General features: G+C 35.5%; 3 protein-coding genes across 3 annotated transcripts; 2 read left to right on the top strand and 1 right to left on the bottom strand.

The window, feature by feature from the left end:
• Positions 1–279: 279 nt before the first annotated feature.
• On the top strand, positions 280–2,786 carry LOC145581887 (uncharacterized). The gene is made up of 3 exons (XM_081638921.1): positions 280–441; positions 557–694; positions 2,556–2,786. Exons 1-3 carry the CDS (start codon positions 313–315, stop codon positions 2,742–2,744), a joined length of 456 nt encoding a protein of 151 aa, XP_081495047.1. The 5' UTR covers positions 280–312; the 3' UTR covers positions 2,745–2,786.
• A 6,933-nt stretch (positions 2,787–9,719) lies between these two features.
• On the top strand, positions 9,720–11,309 carry LOC145580791 (uncharacterized). The gene has a single exon (XM_081637894.1). It carries the CDS (start codon positions 9,720–9,722, stop codon positions 11,307–11,309), a length of 1,590 nt encoding a protein of 529 aa, XP_081494020.1.
• Positions 11,310–14,676: 3,367 nt separating this feature from the next.
• Positions 14,677–21,039, bottom strand: LOC145581886 (short-chain dehydrogenase/reductase 1-like). The gene is made up of 4 exons (XM_081638920.1): positions 20,765–21,039; positions 19,991–20,255; positions 16,045–16,230; positions 14,677–15,175 (listed from the first exon to the last, which is right to left on the bottom strand). The coding sequence occupies exons 1-4, from the start codon at positions 20,797–20,799 to the stop codon at positions 14,780–14,782; spliced, it is 882 nt and encodes a 293-aa protein (XP_081495046.1). The 5' UTR covers positions 20,800–21,039; the 3' UTR covers positions 14,677–14,779.
• Between the last annotated feature and the right edge of the window lie 2,313 nt (positions 21,040–23,352).

Genomic DNA, 23,352 nt, shown 5'->3' with positions numbered 1-23,352 from the left:
ATTTTATTAATTTCTTATTCTTTCTCCTCCAATTCTCTCCAATACTTTTACTTTTTATAATTTTTTATTCTTTCACCTATCCCTTTACCTCTATATTTTATTATTTTCTCTAATTTCTCCTAAAACTCCGCGCATGGAGAAATGAAGCAAATATTAAAAAACGGAGGGAGTATTATACAGCAAGACACAAAGGACAAATAAGAGTATTCCAATTGCTAAAAAAAAAAAAGCTTAAAAGGCAAGTATTTCTTCTCATAAACCCTAAACCCCTTCTTGCACAGAAAGAAACAGAACAATTAGCAGAGAGAAAAAATGAACCACATTGCTAATGCTGAAGAACAAATTGTTACCGAAAGATTGAGAAGAAAACTCAATGAAGTTAATTCATCTGCACAATCCCAACTTTCTGGGGTTCAAGATCACATCAATTTCACTCTCCAGGTATTCATTTCTTCCCTAATTTCTGGTTTTTTTTTTTTTTTTTTTTTTTTTTTCGATTGTAAAATTAATATTCAGAAAAATTTGTGTCAATTATTTGAAATTTTGTGATTTTCAGCAAGCGTACTTCAAGTGTGCGTATAATTGCTTTGATAGGCGTCGATCCCAGGAAGAGATAGGCAATTGTGTTGAGCATTGTAGTGTTCCTGTTATGCAAGCTCAGAATCTTGTTGAAGGGGAAATGGCTAAGTTTCAGGTAATTTAATTTCTTTAATTTATTTTTCTCTCTACTTATTTAATTTATTTTGTGGGTTATCGTTATTTTTGGAGTATTGATTTCTTATGTTTACTGAATTGAAATTTCAGAATTTGTAGTGTTTAAATTTTTTTGTGGTATTTTTTTAATTTTTTATATGCATTTTTTTTAAAAAAATTTGCATTATACACTGAAAAAAATTCAAGCAAAAATTTGGAATTTTGGCATGTTTTTTTATTGGTTTAGATGGTGCGAGCCGGCGATAGGTTTAGCTGGAATGCATCAATCTTGTTGATTTGATTGTGGCAATAGAGATTTATTGGTTGAAGAAAGTTGTTTTCCTTGGCTGCATTTTGGCTGCTGAAGAATGTGCTATGTTGACCTGTTTAATTATTTTAGACGTTTGTAACGATGATAGTGTTAATTTAAATGTTAGTAATGATGGTAGTAGTTTGTTAAGAATGGAGCTTGAATTTACCATATGTGATTAGACAAAATTTGTTGGACAAACCATTCTACGTGGTAGCGTAGAATATGCTTGGTGGAATGAGCTCTATGTTATTTTAGGGGCATAATTTTTGTGTGTTATTCTGTGGAATTGTTAATATTCTACTTGCATATGCATGATAGAATTAAGGCAGTTAAATTACTTGTGTGACTCATAATTTCGGTCTGGAAGCTGACTATGTTTTTGCTCTAGGTTTGCTTGAACATTCTATTGCATATTTAGCTGTTTTGTTATTTGTGTAGTTACTCAACCCTTCCACCTGGAGAAGGGGAAAATCTTTCATGTGACACCAATTCCATATACGAAGTATTATTCTTCATGGTAGCCGTGGGTGCTAAATGCTTTACATTTTGTTAGTTGTTAAAAAGCTCAAAAGTTTACGGAGTTTATTGAAGTAGCCAATAAAATAATGTATCTTTGACTGCAATTAGCATGAACTCTGTAATTAATAGGTGCTGTTGTGCTTCTTTACTTGTTGCAGTTTGTATCATATCAGTATTGCTGACTTTCAATTTCAGTGTTGGTGATTACTAGCAGGACCAACTTTATGTTACAGACAATTTGACATGGATAAAAATAGGAATAGACAATAAAAAAACCAATTTTGTACTTGACTTTTATAGCCACTGGTTGCAGTATATACACTTGACATCAAAACTAGATCGGCTAGCTTCTTAAAAAAATTTCCCATGTGACTATGGAGTTGGTCTTTATCACCAATACCATGAAAATCCAAGCAACATAACCCTGCAATAATCAAGTTTGGCTTCCTTGTTAATCAAGTTGATGTTTAAAGTTCTTTTGTTTTGTTTTACTGAATGAGCTCTAATGGCCTTCAGGTTATACGTAGGTGTAGTCTTTCCCTTTTCAGTCTATGTTGGTTTCATACGTACTGGTAATTAATTTGCTGAAGGTTCCCCCCCACCCCTTTTATTTACTTATATTTGCTTGAATGAAAAGAAGCGGCCCCTCTTGTCTGTTTTGGTGACGTATCCATTTTTTTGCTTTGAAAAGCCAGAAGTAATAAAAACCAAGAGATATCTAATCTTTCCGCTGAGCCTTAAGCAGTAAGCACTAACTGCAACCAAAATTTGCACCTTCTGGAAGTTGAACAGCCAGGAGTAAAATATGGTCAAAGCTTGTTGAAGTGTTGATGTTTTTCAAGCAGCAAGTACTAGTTAAACTCATTTCATCACTGCCAAGTCTCTAAACTAATTAATTAGATCTTTGATGTGTACGTATGTTTTATTTACCATCCATCAGGACTTCTGTCGCTCATAAAGCTTTAGACCTGCAATCATTTTATGCTCAGATAATTGATAATCACTTCATTGTTCTGGTTATTGTTTGTAGGAAAAGTTGCAAAGAGCGTTAATGGTGTGCCAAGACAGATATGAGTCTGCGAAACTGCAACCCGGGCAATCAAATTCCATGAATGACCTCGAGTCCTGTGTTAGTCAGACAATTGACGATAGTGTCAAGACTCTTCCATCCCTGGTGGAAAGATTGAAGACTAGCCTTGGCATGTATGACAGCAGTTGAGGTTGCTATGAAGAGTTCGTTTTACATTTTGCTTTGAAATAAATCAAGAATACCTTTCAAAGTGTCGAATATATAGCTCTGCATTTCTAGCTTAGCTGAGGAGGATTATATACATTTACATCATTGAGTTGGCCATGTTGCACATTGGCATCTTTAGCAATCGATCAGTGCATTGTTTGATTTTCTTATGCTTGAGTACTTACAAGATGAACATTAGATGTTTACACTTTCTTTCAGCCAAATTCAGATTAGACAGCCAATTTTGTCAAATCCATGGCTTGTTGTAAATGGCGTGTCAAGTTTCATATATACTATATCAAGGTGTCGGATCTGACGGAAATATTTGGATATCCGAAACATCAGAGTATTGGATCCTCTTCTTGATGTAAAGGGAGAGAAGATTGATCATCCATGTTGATATGTATGGTAATGAAATTTTCTAGACCTATATGCCTTGACCTGTTTGGGGTTCAAATCCCATCTGTTGAACAGGCTACAGGCCTAGTATTATACTCTACATGATGATACAAATGCATGACTATGATGAAATAATGAGAAATGGCTTATTAGTGTATATGGTTTAATCATCCATCGCTCATCTTAATTTCTTGGGTTGTGGGCGGAGAGTATTAGGGTTTGATTTTCTTGAGTCATGTGAGAGCTGAGAGGACTAGAGGAGAGCGATGTAGAGGTTATGGCAAGTAGCAATATATGTGCTTTAAAGTGCATAACAAAAAAGAAAATCTGAAAGACAAAATAGAAGTGCATCCTGTCAATTTTGGCATTTCACTGCTGATTGTGGTATATCATCGTGTGATCATAAAAACCTTCACATTTTTCCATAGCTTAAAATTGTCTCCATGTTAGGGGCAAGAAGGCAACACATAATCCCAAAATTCGGAGGTGGGAGGCACTCTCCTGTTGCCAAAACCATAGGTCAACTTGAAACTTTAGACAGCAAAAAAAATGCTTACATCTAGTACAGAAACAAGCCACTGCACAATTTAATGGTGCTTAGTCTCACTGTGTATTATTTTCAAACATTCTGTTAATAATTTGAGCTGATGAGCTCAACATTAAGATGCACCCAATCCGACTCACCTTAATACTGGTAGAGCTCAATCAGCTGTGCGTGTGACACCATAACTAAAATCCAGATGAAACTTGTGCTACAAAATATTCAAAATTTTCAAGGCCAACAAATGTCACACCATATGTAAACTATACAATGTCTAAACATCCATTCAGCTGCAGATGAGGCACAGAACAGTCAGATTATTGATGCAACTCAAGTTTCTTTGCATGATCGAGATCTATGACTAGTTTGCTTTGGCCTCATCTTGGTGCTTCTTGTCTTCAAACTTGTCGATGGCTACCTGAAGTTCATCAGTACCACCAACAGCTCGCATGGTGTAGAAGTACACTCCAAAAACAAATGATGTCAGCCCCCCAGCAACAATTATATTCTTTGTTTTGGGTGCAAGAGCACCAAATCCTGAAATCCCAGACATCTTGAGAGTAATCTACTACTTAGAGAAGCTTCCAGACCTGTAAATCACCCATATTAAGTTATTAACCCAGTAGAGATATAGTGAAATAAGATATTGCAATTTGGCACCCACAAAACAAAACAAATCAGTTCATAGTCCTTCAAGAACTGAGCCTTGTCACATCTAATGACCAGATGTTAATAGGTTCGTAGAGAGCTTATAAGCAACCTTGATAGCAGATGCAAATTGATGCTAAGTCAAATCAGGCATTGGAGTTGAAAAAGAATTTTCCCAATATATTCAACCACATAGATAGACCTGGAATCATAAGTAGCACAGAATATCAGCACAACCCTGTAAAGTGGTGATGGGGCAAGCAGATGCAGCAGAAGGATCAACATACAACATCTGCCTAGAAATTTTTCCACCACCATATATCCCACCACTATTCAGTATTCACTAGCCATTTGGACAACCTATTTCCACAGCTGCCCCAGCACCATATGAACAACCAATTTCCTTCATCAGTAGCACACTATTCTTAACAGCACACGAACAAAAGAAAACTAGCTTGACTACAAGCTTAAGCACATACTGGTGTATAAAGGGTTGGTAATCAGTGGACTTACAAAGATATACGTGTGATACAATTGAATTTTCACTAAGGGTTGTCAATTACTTATGAACTTCCATACATCAAGTGACTGCATATAAAACTTTAATCCATCCGAAGTAGACACAACAGTAGCAAATGCCAAGGTGAGGCATATGAAACATAACCACAGCCCACAGGTCCAAATCAACATTTCGTACTTAATGAAAATGTGGAAAACCAAATGGATACCTCTCCAAACCTACTCCATGGCAGATACAACCAAGCTAAAACCCTCCATTACTCTAGTTCTCATTTGATTGTCTGGGTGGGGGAGGAGGGGGGGGGGTAAATTCCCATGATTGGCCGCGATAATAAATTTGCAGGAAAGGCCAAATGCGTACAAAAATTGACCATACATTGTATACAGAAACACAAGAATAGATAAGATAGGTTTGATTTGCCTATAAGGGTAGCATTTCTAAAAGAAACTTGATACCCCACTCCACCTCTTCCCCTCCAAAAAAAAAAAAAAAAAAAAAACATTCAACACTATAGCATCACTTCTATGGCTCAACAAAGGGTTTACGGTGTCAACAAAAGGGTGTACGGTGAAGGGTAGATCATTGGCAAAGACGCGAGCATTGCCATAGTCACGGATTACATAAAATAAACAGAACAGTGGCCTGGCCTAAATCAACCTGGACTTACACTAATGTGTTGGGTCCTAAAGTAGATTGAGCAGCTGAACACATCCGAAACCATATATTCCAAAGTTCCCCAAATCAAAAATGTCTCAAAAACAATCCCCAATTTTAATTCCCCAATACCACCTCCATTTCCAACCACATAATTCTAAATGAACGAATAAAAAACAAATCTTGCGCAACACACCAACTATAAATACTCAAAATTAGAATCAGAAGCATAATCAACATTATAATGAATTTTTCAAGCCATTATTATCTAACAACATGTCGATCAGATTGCAGAAATACAAAATAAACTACATATATAGAATTAAATAACCTTAAGGTTCAGCTGATAAATTAGAGTAATAATTCAAAATGCAAATGATTTAATCTTGAGATAGTTGCGAAAATTGAGATAAAAAAAAAAAAAAAAAAAACAAGAAATGTATGCCATGAACATGGTTGTTTAAGGTTTTAATCGGAGAAGAGAGAAAATTACCAGATTAGCGGTGTTGAAGGCGGCAGCAGAGAAGAAAGTGACTGAGTTTTCAATAAACCAAATCAAAGTTTCAGGCGTCAATTTCTCGAGTCGTGTCTTGTACTTTCTCCGCTTATTTTTTGTGCAACGATAGTACAAGATTTAATTGTGGCCAACTTTAGAATAGAGGTGTCAAAATCGAATCGACTCGGAAAAAACTATCCGTTTTGAATCGTAAATGATCCGTTTTGATTCGATAAATTCAAGATCCAAACCCGATCTGTAACCTAACTGAACTCAACTCGAATCCGAACTTGACCCGATCTGAACTTAGCACGGTACCGATTTGATCCGACCTGAACTCAGTCCGAATTTGTTGACCCGACCTAAACTCAAACCGAACCGATTTGATCCGACCCGAGCTCAACCCGATCCGAAATTGACCCGACAAATAACCAATCTAATCTGATCTGTTTTGACCCGAACTGATATCAACCCGACCCGATTTTAACTCGATTTGATTTTTACCCAATCCGAATTTAACCTAACCATAATTAATTATTGACCTTTATATTCAAGTTCTTATACTATGAGTATTATATTTTCTAATTATTAATAAGTTAACGTTTTTTACTACAAAGAAATAATCCGGAGTAACTAGTTTACTTCATATATATACCAATTATATAAAATTATTTTCTAAGCTTTATATTCGTCTCATCTAAAATTTGCTACAAATAATTTGTAATACACTAGTACTAATACTTGAACATTAAAACCTTTTTTTGAACTCGATAAAAAATATGATACATGAATGACTTGATATTGACCCAATAATAAGGTAAAAACTTAATAATTACTCTAGTTTAAAATAACCTTATTTGGATATGAATTGGGTCAACTCGATCAAAATCCAGCCAAACACAGAAAAGAATTGAATTGAAATTGACCAATTAATGAATCAACGGATCAACCTTATCTTAATCAAACCGAACTTAACCGAACCGAAATCATCCCGACCCAAATTCATCCGACCCAACATTAACCCGGTTAAACCCAATTTGAATTTATCCGAACCGAACATGAACCGATCTGGAGTTAACCTGACCCATATCCGACCCAGACTCAATAGACCATGACCCGAATTTGATCCGACTCGAATTTGACTCGACCCGACCCGACCTGATCCGAATTAAAAAAAAAATAATTTTAACCCAAACATATTCGACCCGAATAGACTCGACTCGAATAGACCCGACCCAAACTCCATCCGGTTATCCGAATTGACACCTCTACTTTAGAATATGGAATATACGAGTAATAAAGAACCGCGTAGCTAAGATTTGAGACTAGAGGGAAAATGGAGTGCATCTCAACGCATAGCTGCTATGCATTTACAAAGTATATAGGATGGCAAAAATGTAAATTTGGCAAGCTTCTGGAAAAAAGATGACTCTACAGTGATACATTATAATATACCATTATGTATGTATAATGTACCATTAAAATATAAGTTGTCTTAAATCTGAATAATACTTTTTGTGTACCATTATGCATGTAGTGGTACTTTTTACCATCTTATAATTAATTTGAATATTTTTCCCTAAAATATTTACCATCTGTCACCTATTATGCATGTAGTGATACATTTTTCCATCCTATATATTTGTTAACAAATAGGAGCTATGCGCTAAGGATTAACCGGGAATATGTAAGAGGATTCTCACCATTAAACATCCTCAATTGCCGAGATTCAAACCCCAAATCTCTAGGATATGAGAAAATAAGTCTTATCGAGTGAGTCAAAGTTTTGCTTAGTGTGAAAACTAAAACCGAAGTTGTACAAGATATAAATTGTTACATTAAAAAAAATGAAAGAGAAAATAGTATATAGTGATTACAAGTGTTAGAGAGGAGAAATCACATCAAGGTGTAAGGTGTTCAAAAGTCGATCCAAACCAAAGAATAAACTGAACTAAAGAGGAACGATTAATTCTAGGGGTGTCTATTCGGTTTTCGATTTGGATTTAGGTCAAATCCACTCCGATCCTGAATAAAATTTGGTTTTTGATTTTCAAATCCAATCTGATCCGAGTTTCTCATGAATCCAATCCGATCCAATTCGAATTAAAATTTTGTTATTTGGATCCAATCCGAAAATTCGAATTAAAATACATTGTAAATTTTTAGGGACTAAAGTGATTATAAAAATAGAAATGCAATTATAAAAAGCTTACTTTTAAATACATAGCTGTACATGATTAATACAAATATTAAAAAACATAATTTTACATAATTTATATTAATGTAATTATCAACATAATTTTACATGATTAATATAAAGTATCCTTATTTGTAAAAGCATGATTTCATATTTTGGTTAATTTGGTTTTTTTGGATCTAAACAAGGTCAATCCGATCCGATCCGAAAATTCGAATTTTCAAAATATATTAATTCGATATTATGTAAAGTTTGGATTGGATTGGATTGGATTTCGGTTTTCATCCGAATTACCTATCACAAGTCCTCAGTCATAATCACTAGATAAATATCTCATTGGTATCGAAAGCGATTTGTAGTTCATAATAAAACAAATAAAATTGTTTACTTGTCTTCCCAAATATGATGGGGAGATTACTATTTTATGAGATACTTCATTTGTTTTTATTTAGATGAATATTAGAGTTTGTTTGGTTATATTTGTTAATATTGTATTAATGTTAAGTTTATCTTGTTAGGAGTTTTAGGCAAGTTAGGTTTCCTATTTGTATTGTGTATATATATGTGATTATTATCAAGGCAAAAGCCGAAGCCGTTTTCTCCAATATTTCCTTGAGTTTAATATGGTATTAGGCCTCTCTAATTTCTAGAGATTTTTCTCGATCTTGGTTAATTCTTGTTTAATTCCGCAAATTTAATTATTTGTTTGAGAAATTTAGGCTTTAAATTTTTTTTTTCATTGCAAATTCTGTTTTATTTGCTCGAAATTAGGGCTCACAAACCCTAATTTATTTTGGTTCGATTTTTATTTTTGGTATACGCATCTTTGGGTATGTGTTCTTGTTTCATTGGATGCTGCTTATTGTGGTGCTTGGTGTTGTGTGGTGCTGCGGATTGTGGTGCTACGAGGTGTTGTGTGGTGTTCCCAGGTGCTGCGTGTAGTGGTGCTGTGTGGGGTATGAGTTGCGTGATTGTGTTGCTTGTTTCTGTGTGGTGCCTCGAGTGGGTGTTGCTGTTTTGGTTTGGTGCGCATCATTGGTGTGTTCTGTTTTTGGTGTGCGTGTGTTTGCTGCTGGAGTGTGTGGTACGTGATGGGGTGCTGTGCAGCGTCTGTGTTTGTTGCGTGTTGGTGTGTTGTGTTGTGCTCGCTGTGGTGCTGTGCGCGTGGGTTGCTAGGTGTGTTTTGCTGCTATGAGCATCCTTAGCAGCATCTTGTGTTGGTGTTGTGGTGTTTGCTTGTGGTGTGGTGCATGTGTTGCGTGTGCCGCCCTTCTTTTGTTTGATTGTTTTGCTCGTAACTTGATGCGATGCCTGGCGATGATAAAACTCCTCCTCCAAAATACGAGTCGTTCACTGATTATTACCTTCATCCTAGTGAGGGTTATCAATTGGTCATTTGTCCCATTTTGCTTACCGTCAACAATTATGAAGAGTAGTCGAGATCGATCCGCAACAATCTTCGTTCCAAGAGCAAGCTCGGGTTTGTGGATGGTTCCATTATCATGCCCGATGTCAAGCATCCAGATTATCGTCAGTGGGGTATTGTTAATTCTACTGTTGTTACTTGGATTTATAATACTCTTGATGCTAGTAATCGTTCTACTGTTATTATTCCTGATGATGCTAAAACTTTATGCGATGATTTGCGTGATCGTTATTCTCTTGGTAATGGTCCTCGTATTTTTGAATTGAAACATGATATTGCTGATTGTAAGCAAAGAGGTCGTTCTATTGCAGTTTATTATGGTGAATTGAATAAATTGCAAAATTTGTTGTCTAGTTATGTTAAATTGCCTGCTTGTACTTGTTCCGCTGCGAAAGAATATGCTAAGTTGCTTGAGAATGAGTTGTTGCATCAGTTTTGTCTTGGTTTGGAACCAAAGAAGTTTGGTTCTGTGGTGTCTACTTTGTTGATGAGTGACCCTTTGCCTTCTATGAATGCTGCTTATGCTAAAGTTGTTGTTGATGAGCATAAGCAATCTGTGTCTGAGGCACATGAGACCTCTTCTTCTGCGACTGTTGGTTTTAATGCAACAGGGACGGCTTCTGGTCGGACTTCCGAACGGATGGAGTGTTCTTATTGTAAGAATTTTGGTCATGATAAGGACCATTGTTATGAGCTTCATGGCTTTCCGGGTGGGGGGCGTGTAGGTCGTGGTGGTCATGGAGGTCGGGGTGGTCGGTCGTCTGGTAAAGGCAAGGGTGAGTTTGCTAGTGCTGTTGGTAGCTCTCGTGGTAACAATGAGCCGGTTTTTGATTCTGATCATGGGAGTGTCCCTACGATTTTTGATGCTCAGTGGAAGGAACTCATGTTTGCTGTAAAGGGTACCAAGTCTGGTTCTTCGTCAGATGGCAATAAACTTGGTATGTATAATTCCACTGATTGGCTCATTGATACTGGAGCTTCAAATCATATGTCTGGTAATATTGATCTTTTCACTAATTTACATGACATCTCTTTGCTTGTTGGTTTACCCAATGGGAAGAGCACGGCGACAACGAAAAAAGGAAGAGTTATTTTGTCTGATAATTTAACTCTTGATAATGTTTTATATGTTCCCGCTCTTAAATGCAACTTTTTATCTATGTCTCAATTGTTAGAAAAAATATGCTATTTTATTATGTTGACTGACAAGCTATGCATTATTCAGGACCACAGTTTTAGGAACCTGATTGGAGCGGGGAATCAATATGATGGGGTCTATATTTTTCGTCCAATTCGTGCTCGGAATCTGAAAGCGAACAAAGTAGTTATTTCAGATGCAAGTTTATTATGGCATAGACGTCTCGGGCATCCATCAATGCAAATTGTGAGCTCTCTTCCGAGAGTTTCTAGCGGTCGTAGTTCTCATAGTAGTAACTCTGTTTGTTCTTTCAATTGTGACATTTGTTTTATGGGGAAGCAACCTCGAAATTCTTTTTCGTTAAGTATGAATAAAACATCTGGAATTTTTTATTTTGTTCATTGTGATATTTGGGGTCCGAATAAGATTGTTTCTAGTTGTTATGATCGTTATTTCCTAACTATTGTTGATGATTTTTCACGTGCTACTTGGGTGTTTTTGATGGTTGGTAAATATCAGGCTTCTTAGTTGGTTCGTAAGTTCTGTGCTATGGCTAAGACTCAATTTGGCCAGAAAGTGAAGGTGGTTCGTAGTGATAATGGTCAAGAGTTTATGAGTTTGGGGTCGTTCTTTGCGAAGAAGGGCATTGTACATCAAACGTCGTGTGTTGACACGGCTCAGCAGAATGGTAGAGTTGAACGTAAACATCGTCACATTTTAAATGTGGCTCGAGCTATTCGGTTTCAAGCAAAGTTGCCTAAGTACTTTTGGAGTGAGTGTGTTATGACTGCGGTGCATCTCACTAATCGCACTTCGACTCCGGTTTTGAAAGGTAAAACTCCTCACGAGTGCTTGTTTTGTCAAACTCCATCATTGGATAGTTTGCGTGTTTTTGGTTGTCTTGCTTATGCTGCTAATCGTCCTCGTGTTAAGGACAAGTTTGATTCTCGGAGTCGCAAATGCATTTTTGTTGGGTATCCTCATGGAAAGAAGGGGTGGCATCTTTATGATTTGGATACCAATGAGTTTTTCGTTATTCGTGATGTTTAGTTTTTCGAGGATCAATTTCCATACCTTGAATCTCTTCCTAATGATTGAAGATTGTTGTGGGAAACATACTTTTAGACTCCGCCATTGTGGGATGAAATTGAAGACGTTGATTTTGGTATTAATGGGGCGTATGTGGGGGGTGAACCACACGAAACAACCCACCCCACAACCCGGTTGCGGCAGCAGCAGCCACGCCACAACCGGGCTGTGGAGCATGCTGCCAGTGCCCAGCCAGCGCCCGAGCAAGCAGGGGCTGGCATTCCAGCTCGAGCTACTGTTCAGCCCGTTGGAATGCCAGCGCCCGCTGGCCAGCAGCAGCGTGGAAGAACACAGCGGCAGCAGGGCAACCGCAGCGAGCCCACTACCCAGCAGCAGCATGGCCCCGCGCTACCCCCTGCCCAACAGCAGTTGCGGCAGATTGCACCCCCACCTGCACAGTCACCGCAGGTGGCTGCCACGCCGGACTAGCCGCCTATCTCGCCGGAATAAGTTTGGGTGACCTCCGGTGAGGTCGGTGATCATATTTTAGCTCAGGAGTTGTTCTAGAGCGAGAATTGGATGGTGAGAATATTTTTATTTCGCCGGAATACTTGAGGGGAGTTCGTCGGATAATTTGGGTCGTGGTCATCGTGAAAAACGACCTCCTTCGTGGCATCGGAATTATGTTACTCATACAATCATCACTGAAAATATAGACCCCGCTACATCAATTGTCAACCCTCCTCAATCACATTCCTCAGTAAACCTTTCCCTATAACTTGTCATGTTGAATATAATCGTTTTTCTATGAGACACAGGTGTTTTTTGGCGACGATCACCTAGGGAAAGGAACCGTCTTCATTCAAAGAGGTGGTTAAAGACGTCGGTTGGTGTAAGGCAATGCAAGATGAGATTGATGCTCTGGAACGTAATGACACATGGACCGTTGAGGACCTTCCTCCCGGCAAAAGAGCTATTGGTAGTGGTTGGGGGTACAAAATCAAGTACACCGACAAGTCAAAGGTGGAACGTCTCAAGGCTCGTTTGGTTGTTCATGGCAACTGTCAGGTTGAAGGTGTTGATTATAATGAGACGTTCGCTCCTGTTGCAAAGATGGGTACGGTACGTATTTTGTTAGCTGTTGCTATGTCATTAAATTGGGAGTTACATCAGATGGATGTTCATAATGCTTTTCTTCATGGTGATTTGGATGAAGAAGTGTATATGCAATTTCCTCCAGGGTACGGTACTCCGACACCCGGCAAAGTTTGCAGGTTGCGGAAGTCTTTATATGGCTTGAAACAAGCCCCGAGACAATGGTTCTCAAAGTTGTCTAGTGCTCTGCGAGCTTTTGGGTTTAAAAACTCATATGCTGATTACTCCCTATTTAGTTATGTACAAGGCAGTGTCTCTTTGCATGTCCTTGTATATGTCGATGACTTGATTATTGCAGGCTCCTCTCATGATGCCATCATTCGGTTCAAAGCCTATTTGTGCAAATGCTTCTATATGAAGGATTTGGGTTTGCTTAAGTATTTCTTAGGCATTGAGGTTGCTCGGAGTCCGGAGGGCATCTTTTTCTCTCAATGAAAGTATGCTAGAGATATTTTGACTGAGGCAGGAATGTTGGGTTGTAAACCCATTGACACTCCGATGGAGCAGAATCATCGTCTTGCACATGCTTCCGGTGAGCTATTCGCTCAACCGGAACAATATCGTCGTTTGGTTGGACGGTTGGTATATTTGTCGGTCACTCGACCGGAGTTTGAGTTATTCAGTGCATGTTTTGGCACAGTTTTCGAGTGTTCCACAGGTTTCTCATTGGGATGCGGCCATTCGTGTCTTGCGCTACCTTAAGGGTAGTCCGGGACAAGGTATTTTGTTGTGACCTATGAAGGATTTACGGTTGACGGCGTTTTGTGACAGTGATGGGGCGGCGTGTCCGTTGACTCGGCGTTCCTTGTCAGGTTATTTTGTTTTCTTAGGTCGTTCCCCTGTTTCTTGGAAGACTAAGAAACAGCCTACTGTAGCCACATCCTCGGCTGAAGCCGAATACCAAGTCTATGGCTCTAACTACTCGTGAGTTCAAAAGGTTGAAGCAATTATTGTTTGTTCTTGGTGTCAATCATTCAAAGCCTGTGCAGTTGTTTTGTGATGGTCAGTCGGCTTTGCATATAGCTAAGAATCCGGTATTTCATGAATGTACGAAGCATATTGAGGTAGACTGTCATTTTGTTCGTGATGAGTTGATAACCGGTAATATTTCTACCTCTTATGTTTCGACAGGTCATCAGTTGGCAGATATTTTAATCAAGGCTCTTGGACGTCAGCAATTTGGTTTTCTGTTACGCAAGTTGGGTATTTGCGATTTGCATGCTTCAACTTGAAGGGGAAGTATTAGAGTCGGTTTGGTTATATTTGTTAATATTGTATTTATGTTAAGTTTATCTTGTTAGGAGTTTTAGGCAAGTTAGGTTTCCTATTTGTATTGTGTATATATATGTGATTATTATCAATGCAAAAGGCAAAGCCGTTTTCTCCAATATTTCCTTGAGTTTAACAAAGAAACATTTCTAAATTTAGTTAAATATAAGTAGTGCAATTTTTTTTTTTTTTAATTAACATAATGCAAAAGTCAAAACTATTGTGATCTAATCAAAATAAATATATAGTAGTACAAAATTTGAATTGTTGCGATTGTGATTATTATCAATTCAAATTACGATTTCAACTAAGAGCAAGCTGCAAGTGCGTAATGTTGTTCCTAAATAATAGTCAATCAAAACAAAAAGAACATAAATTAAAAGAATATACAACATCACACATAACACATTATTATAAAAAAAAAATAATATATATATATATATACATTTAGCTCGATATAAAAATAACACGGAATAAGGTTGCGCACACGTGCTAATTCACACTCGTAACATTTAACAATTGGACATTGTCACAACAAATTTGTTTCAAAACCTTGAATGTAAGAAGAAACTTTGACCCATACTAAATTTGCCAGTTTGAAGAGATTGAGGAGGAAGAAGAGCAAGTTGAGCTCCAATATTAGCAGCAATATCAGCAGTACGACTACCTTTAACACCAGTCATACCAGTTTGAGTAAAACCAGGGCAAAAACAATTTACACTAATATTTGAATCTCTTAATCTTCTTGCTAAAATCTTTGAGTACGCGTTCAATGCTAGCTTCGACACTGCATAATCTGTCCATTCTTTTGGCCATCCTTCGTTTTCCCATCTCCCTTCTTTTACTTGCTCTAAAAACAATTTTATTACTCCATCAATTTTCTCCTCGCTTAGATTTTTCTCGTCTTCAAGTATTGCTCTTATGTTCTTGTTTTTAACAGTCTGCTTTTCAAGAAAACATAAATTGATTAAGGGAGAGATGAAATGATGTGTGATCAGGGTATGAATTATGAATTTTAGTTCCCGAATGTTCTTTACACTTACAATTTGCATAGACCACAATATAAGACGGAGTACTTGTTTTTTTGGTATTTAGAGAGCCACAAGGATGGGGTGAGAATCGATCCCAGGATCTACTGGAACCGGGAGAAAACCTCTAACCACTTGAGCTATCCCTCATTTACTATAAGGCGGAATATTTCATTGTTATATTTCGTTTCCTTACCCGCCCTAAGCTATGAACATGTTTAGAATGTACTTACTACGTATATCATATATATATTCTTTTTCCGTTTTTTTTATAGCAAAGTTTCTACTTTTATATTATACACACATCAGGATTTAGTTGTCTATATTGATTTATACTTTAGTAAAGATAATTTTCTAGGATCGATCTTTCTAAATTTATCTCAATGTATACTTTTAGAATATCAAATTTTATAATTTCTACTTATTAGTTAAAACTTCTAAGTTGAAGTTATACAATGACATGTGTAACCTAGAGATGTTTCAATCAAAGATAAACACCTCATTTTAAGTTTGAAGTTATACAATGACAAGTATGAAAAGAGAAACATTCCAATTGAAGATAATTAGCGTCTCATTTTAAGCATGAAGTTATATAATGACAAGTTGACAACTATATATATACAAATATTCCAATAAAAAAATTTTTTTTTAAAAAAAAAAAAAAAAAAAAAAAAAAAAAAAAAAAACTGTCTCATTTTAAGCTTGAAGTTACACAATGACGACTATGAAAAATAGAAACGTTCCAATCAAAGATAAACAGTTCGTTAATGATTATTACTTACATGTATTAGGCCAAGCCTTGAACTGAAGTTGAGAATGCGGCTTTTATGAGTTGATGAGCATCGGAAGAATGGCAATAAAGCCTCTATCAACAACTTTGGACCATAAAAGTTTGTCTTGATCACTATTTCTGCATGCTTTACTGAGTTTTCATATAGCCCATTAAATGATACCGCTGCATTATTCACCTGAAATTAACAATTTTGTTTTTACTTTATCGTTTGAGAAAGCTTTCAACTATACCAATTATTTGTTGGTGCAGTGTATGATTGGGGCTGTACTCAGTAGTGAGGATCGCGTGTTCAAACCCCCCTCCCCCCCCCCCCCCCCCCAACAACAGTTGGGAGAGGATTGAAACTTAACCACTCATAATTGAGCCTAGAATCCAAGTTAGCCCAAAGGGTGAACCAGATGGAAGCACAAAAAAAAAAAAAAAAAAAACTATATTTATTATCCAATCGCTTAGAATAAGTGCCTTTTATTTTGAAAATAGCAACGCATTAGATTAAGTAATTTATGATCGCAAACCCTTTCTCTCCTAATTTGTGAGCCATTTGTGTGTCACTTTGTTTTATTGATTTTTTGATGAAATTTGTTTTATTGGAGGGACACCCCGTCATCCAGTTGATTTACAATTTTTGGGTAGCCATTATATTTCAAAGCTATGATTATCTCTTCAAATTTAAAATAACAACCAATTAAAAAGCAATAAGATGTATCTTCTACAATAGCATGAGTACACAACACTAACTTAACAAAAATGGAGCCCCCCAAGCCCCAAATTTGGCCAAAAGTAGTACGTAGAATTAGGGATGCCAGTGGGGCGGGTCAAGTAGGAGACCCGCCCCATCCCCGCCCCATTGGGGCGGGGATGGGTCTCAGTTTGGCGGGTGGTGGGGCGGGGATGGGGATAAAAACCATACCCGCCATGGGTGATGGGGCGGGGGTGGATTTTAAGTTGTACCTGCCCCATCCCCGCCCCGCCCCATTTCGTACCCGCCCCATCCCCACCTCATACCCACATCTATATATTTTTTAAAGCAAAATTACATACTTTTATTCTATTTATAAAATAATTACATGAAATACAATATTAGTTATAATACTTTGTACGACGCTTATATTATAACACAAAAATGTGTGTAGAATGTTTTATTTTATAATTCGTATTAATTATGTAAGATTGTGTATTTGAGATACGGATATTAGGTGGGGATTAGGCGGGTCTTTGGTGGGGATTAGGTGGGGATGGATATCTTAGTGGGGGTGGGGCGGGGATGGTTTTGGAGTTGTACCCGGTGGGGCGGGGATGGGGATGGAGATGAAAATTGGACCCGCCGCGGAGATGAGGATGGGGATGAAAATATTAGGTGGGGATGGGGATGGGGATGGGGATGGGAAGGCCAACATCCGCCCCGCCCCTCCCCATTGACATCCCTACGTAGAATGCACAAATGCGCACTTGCGCCGCATAATGGGGGCGCACTAATTAAGGCATTTAGGAAGCAAGTCATGTTAGGTTGTTGTAAGCAGACACCACCAACTTTCTTTGCTAAGGCTTTAATGAAGCAATTTGCATAGTGTTGTACACTTGTATGGCAGGGAGCCGGGCTTAACATTCTTTTTTTGGCAACACCATTCGTTAACCTGTTTTGGTATTCAAGTTGGGTTTTGATGAATAGACTAGGGGTAAAATTTTGTACGAGGCGGACTCATAATATACAACACACAATTATTGCAAGACTCATAGAGTAATCATTGGATTCAATCAGGGGGTGCCATTTCATTAATTCTGGGCCATGTGAAGGTGTTCAAGAATTAAAAGTAAAAAAGAAATATTCCGTATGATTTAATTTTTGTTTAATCATATGTATGGAGTATCTAATATAATGTTGAAATACATGTATAAATGTTTTCGCTGCTTTAAAAATTGTTATAGCATTTGATTGTATGCTAGGTTTAACATATAAAAAGTAAATATTGTTAACGCATATCATCAAACTATCATTTTTTTTAAAAATGAAAATTAGTAATAAAAATTTATAAATAATGTATAAGCAAAATGGCTCCCCTAAACTACTCCAATTTTTTTTTTTTTTTTTTTTTTTTTTTTTTTTTTGAATTTCTTTTGAAAGATTTTTTCATGAAATATTCAGATAGAGGTACTCCGTAACATTAGAGTCATCATCAAAATATTCACCCACTGACCCACCAACTTTATGTGTGTAGCGGCGACACAATATTAAAATATAAATGTTTGTTATTTTAAAAATATACATTGAAAAGAATATAGTAAGGGTCTGTTCACATTTACTGAAGTGAGCTGAACTGAACTGATTGGAGCTGAACTGAACTGAACTGAACTAATTGGAGCTGAATTGAACTGAATTGAGCTGAAATGAATATTTTATGAGAGAGGGAAATTAAGAACTGAACTGAACTGAACTGAACTAATTAGAGCTAAACTGAACTGAACTGATTGGAGCTGAGCTGAACTGAAATTAAGTAAATGTGAACAGGCCCTAAGAATTTACATAAGCATATATTTTTTTCTTATGTGTTATGTGTACATAACAAAAGATGAGCAAACAAGAATATGTTGATGGTGGCATAGTTCCAATAACCAAACATATTAGTTAATATAACGAAAACGTGTAGATTTTGTTGAAAAGCTAGTCTTCTATACCAATTTCTAAACATAATCAATATTTAGTCGTATCAACTAACTTATGGCCATAAAAAATCCAAACCTGGCTTTCAAGAATACAATGCTAGCAATTCATATAAACTACTACGTAAAATAAAAATAAAAAATAAAATAAATAAAAAAAAAAAACACTCCAATGTATAAGCAATTGTTATTGCATTAATTCGTGAATCATAAAATAGATTATACTAACTAGTAATTAGTGTTGTATACATTGTTAGTCAACCATAACATGAAACAAGTTTGTTTGCATTTTCAGTCAAGAATAACATGAAATAAAGATTATTGTTTGTATGCATGTTTAGTCAACATAACATGAAACAAATATTGTTGAATGACGATGAGGCGTCATTTTAGTGTGAGAATGGGTATATCGACATTTTTGAAAACGCTAATATATAGGTATAGATTTTGCAACCAAAATAAACTAGAATATAATATTATTTGCTAGAAATGTTTGGTTATACTTCCTCCATTTCTTTATAGTTGCAACATTTTTCTAAAATAGAAATGTCACACACATTATAAAAGAAAGGTTTTTATGATGAAATTGTACTATTACCTTTATTTAAAGCACATGACCTACTTGATTATACTCTTTACAACCTATTAACCCCATTTTGAGTGTATTATATCATATGAGGTCCACTTTTCTTAAATGTCGTGGTAAAGTATATGTTGCAACTATAAAGAAACGAATGAAGTATATTTTTGTTGAATTAAAACGCCATGCACCATTCATATACATTCACGCAATCACGGGAAGTATCCTCTCTCTTATTCACACTCCATTATTATTATAATTATTATTATTAAGAAATTTTGCATGAAACCACCTTTTAAATCTTTTTTTTTTTTATATAACCACCTTTTTTTAAAAAAAAATATTACAAAAGACCAATTTTAAAAAATTTTGTTGCAACTTACCACCAGTTCAATGTAGAATAGATGATAAATTTGGTTAAAAAAGTGGTAAGTTACAGTATAAAAATTTAAAATTGGTAATGTTTTGTAACATTTTTTAAAAAGGTGGTTATATGGAAAAAAAAAATTAAAGGTGATTTTATGTAAAATTATGAAGTATTATTAACATTATCAATTATTATAGTTCAACGAAAATTGACTATAACCTTCTTAGCAATCTTCTTAATTTAATACTAAGAAAAAATTTACTCGCGACTTAAGTAAATAAAGAAACAATAAAATAAAATAAGATAAGATAAGATAATACGCGAACTTACAAGAATGTCAAGAACGCCGAAGTTATGGTTGAACCAAGTAGCAAAAGCAGAAATAGAATGAGGATCAGAGACATCAAGAACAGAGAAATGAATAAAATCACCAAGTCCTTCATTCCTTAGCAATTCCAAAGCTTCTTTGCCTTTTTTTGCATCTCTTGCTGTTAATATTACTGTCACTCCTAATTCTGCTAATCTCTTTCCAATTGCTAATCCAATTCCTCTGTTTCCTCCTGTTACTATTGCTCTTGTCTCTTTTCCCCACCATCTACATCGTTGTAGAATCAATCCTTGTAATTAGATCGAGTTCATTTTCATTGATCACGAATACATATTTGCTCCATTTTTTTAGGCTTACCATATTGACTTATGATATAATTCATTACTTATTTAACTGTGGAGTGTGTATCTTGCTAGATTCGTCTCAAGTATAGTTTTAAAATGTCATGTTTTTATACTTTTACTTAGACACAATCATTGACAACAAATTTTTTAAAAAAGAAAGAAAGAAAAATAGAGGATAACCTTATGTACAATTACTTAGCCAAAAAATAAAAAAAAGACTTACATTTTGCCTCAAATACTAACCAATTAATGTCATGCCATAAACATACTAATATACATAAGATTGATAAATATGTTTATTATAATGCAGGGCACTAAAATATATACATTAACCAATTACCATTTGATCGTGAACCTAGTCCGCACAAGATAGTTTTGTTTTCATAATGGTTATTTTTCGCGAACTAATAAGCAATTTAGTATAGAAGTTACCTGGCGGAAGAAGAGGGATCTTGTCTAAGCTCCATATTTGTAATCAAGAAAGATAATTAGATATGATGATGGGGTTAACTAAGAAAGCAGTGGTCTAAGAAACTATGAAGAAATGTGGAAAAGCTATGAACAATAAGAAGCTAAATTAGCATTTATAGAACAATATATAATCAGAAAATTAAAAAAGAAAAAGAAAGAAAGATATTATAATAAGATAGGGTGCATACTGCATGCACTAGGAATTTAAGATTATTGTTGATTGTACCAGACCAGGACCAGCTTTTTTGGAGTGTATAAACATAAAATATTGTAGTACAGTTTATATGTGAGATTATGCACATGACTTTGAAAAATTCACACCTTACATTTTTTTTTAATTAAAATAATTATTCTTGCATTACATATACGATATACTTTAGTCTGAATGTTGTAATTTGAATTGTTCGTCTTATGACATAATAATTGACTTCGGTTTTGACTTTTTTTTTTCTAATATGTAGATTTTGTATAAACAAAAATTAATTGTTATTTTAGTCAAAATTCTCTCTCCTCTCTCTCCTCCTTTCTCTCTCCAAAACCCTAGCCTCCATTGTTGAATTTTGAAGGGGCTTCCATCGATTTTAATCGGTGGAAAGCCCCAATCCTTGTTTCTCTATTGCTTTTTTTAGGTTTATAATAATGCTTCCTCCTTTTGGGAGGAACTATTCTCCCTCGAAAAAAAGGGTTTCCGATCTCCTTCGAAAGACAAGGGTTTTTCGACCTCCTTCGAAAGACAAGGTTTATCTCCTCTTGTCGAGGGAGAAATTTCTTAGGTTTGAATCCATGGTAGCAGATCTAATGGATTGTCGTGAAATTATTTCGTTGGTGAAAAAGTTATCAAGTTTTCGAATACGGACAGATGAATCAGAAGGAAAACATCCTCACGGCTACAAAGGATCGTTAGATTGTCTCTCCAACAAGGCTGTAATTTTCAGCGATATAAGCGGGAGATGCTCCGCAGTGCAAGATCTACTCGACGATCGTAGTTTTTATGAAGGAAAATTCTATTTGATTCAATATCTTATGTATTTGTTAACGTCGAATCTCTATTGTAGATGTCGTATGACTTTTAATTAATGAAATATTTTTGCTATTCAAAAAAAAAAAAAAAGATTTTGTATAAACAACATGTAGATAACTACAAAATTTATTTTTCGACTCTTTCAGTTAATTTAAGTTGATGGTTGAATCTCAAAGTTAATATGTATGTTATATCATGCTCCTTCACATGAGAGTTTTTTGAGCTTAAAATGGGGATATAATATGAGTCTCTTCATATCTACACAAAATATTTCACTTTACAAGAAGGGTGGATAAGGTTCAAACCCATAACCTTCTTATCACATCAAATCTTAATACCATGTAAAGCACTAATTCAATCAAAAACTTATTAAAGTAGTAATTTCCGATACTATTGGGTCTAGGTAAGTTGACAATTTTTTTATCAAAAATTATGATATTTATAATTTCTGATAATATAGAAATTACTTATAATCAACATTATCACTGCTGGATCAGTGGATCTTCTCTCGTTTGGTATGTAGTTTAAGTCAACATTTTTTTCATATCAATTTAAAAATGCATTCATACTAGCTAGCAAAGTAAGTAGGGATCTGTCTTGATTAACACTGTGTATTTATATTTGCCAATTGGGCACCTCCCTTATAATAAAAATAATAGAATAAATTAAAAAATTGCCAATTGATCACTCCACGAGTCCACGGTACATAGTCTAATTTAATAGGTGTCAGTGTGTCACATTAGAGTTGTCATAATTTAACCCACCTTAAACCCGATAAGAAACTGACCTGAAAATAATGAAATTAGACCAAATTTTGTGACCTGAACCTGAGAAATGTGTTTAAAAACCATTACATTGATACTCGGAAATTTTGCAAAAAGACCACTTTTTAAATCTTGTTTTTTGCATATAACCACATTTTTAAAAAAAATGTTGCAAAAGACCACCAATTTTAAAAATTTTGATGCAAATTACCACTTTTTTAGGCAAATTTATCAATTGTTTTACAATGAATTGGTGGTAATTTGCAACAAAATTTTTAAAATTCATGGTCTTTTACAACATTTTTTTTAAAAGGTGGTTATATGCAAAAAAAACAAGATTTAAAAGATGATTTTTTGCAAAATTTCCTTGATACTCATCTTAATGAAATGATTATGAAAACTATTTTGTAAGAAAAATAGCTTCAACTATGAGAATATAGTTGGTTTTACTTATAATGGTTGAATTTTATTTAACACATGATTTATACACAAGTTGATTCTAATGTACTTCGTACATTTTATTGTATATATTACTTCTTCCGTCCGATTTTATCATTATGCTTTTCTTTTACGTGCGTTTTTCCTAATTTAATCATTTATTAAGCCTATTTAGTGTATATTACTTGGGCCGAAGTTATAAGCCCTACTCTTGTTAGGTTGTATATATATATTTGTGCATCCCTAATACAAAATACACACTCTCTATTCTCTCTTTCTTGACATGGTATCGGAGCCAAAACAATTCTAAACCCTAAAAACCCTAA

Source organism: Chenopodium album, chromosome 15 (genome assembly GCF_948465745.1).
Source record: "Chenopodium album chromosome 15, dcCheAlbu1.1, whole genome shotgun sequence".
Lineage (NCBI taxonomy): Eukaryota > Viridiplantae > Streptophyta > Magnoliopsida > Caryophyllales > Amaranthaceae > Chenopodium > Chenopodium album.
This window is presented reverse-complemented; position numbering and strand designations above follow the sequence as displayed.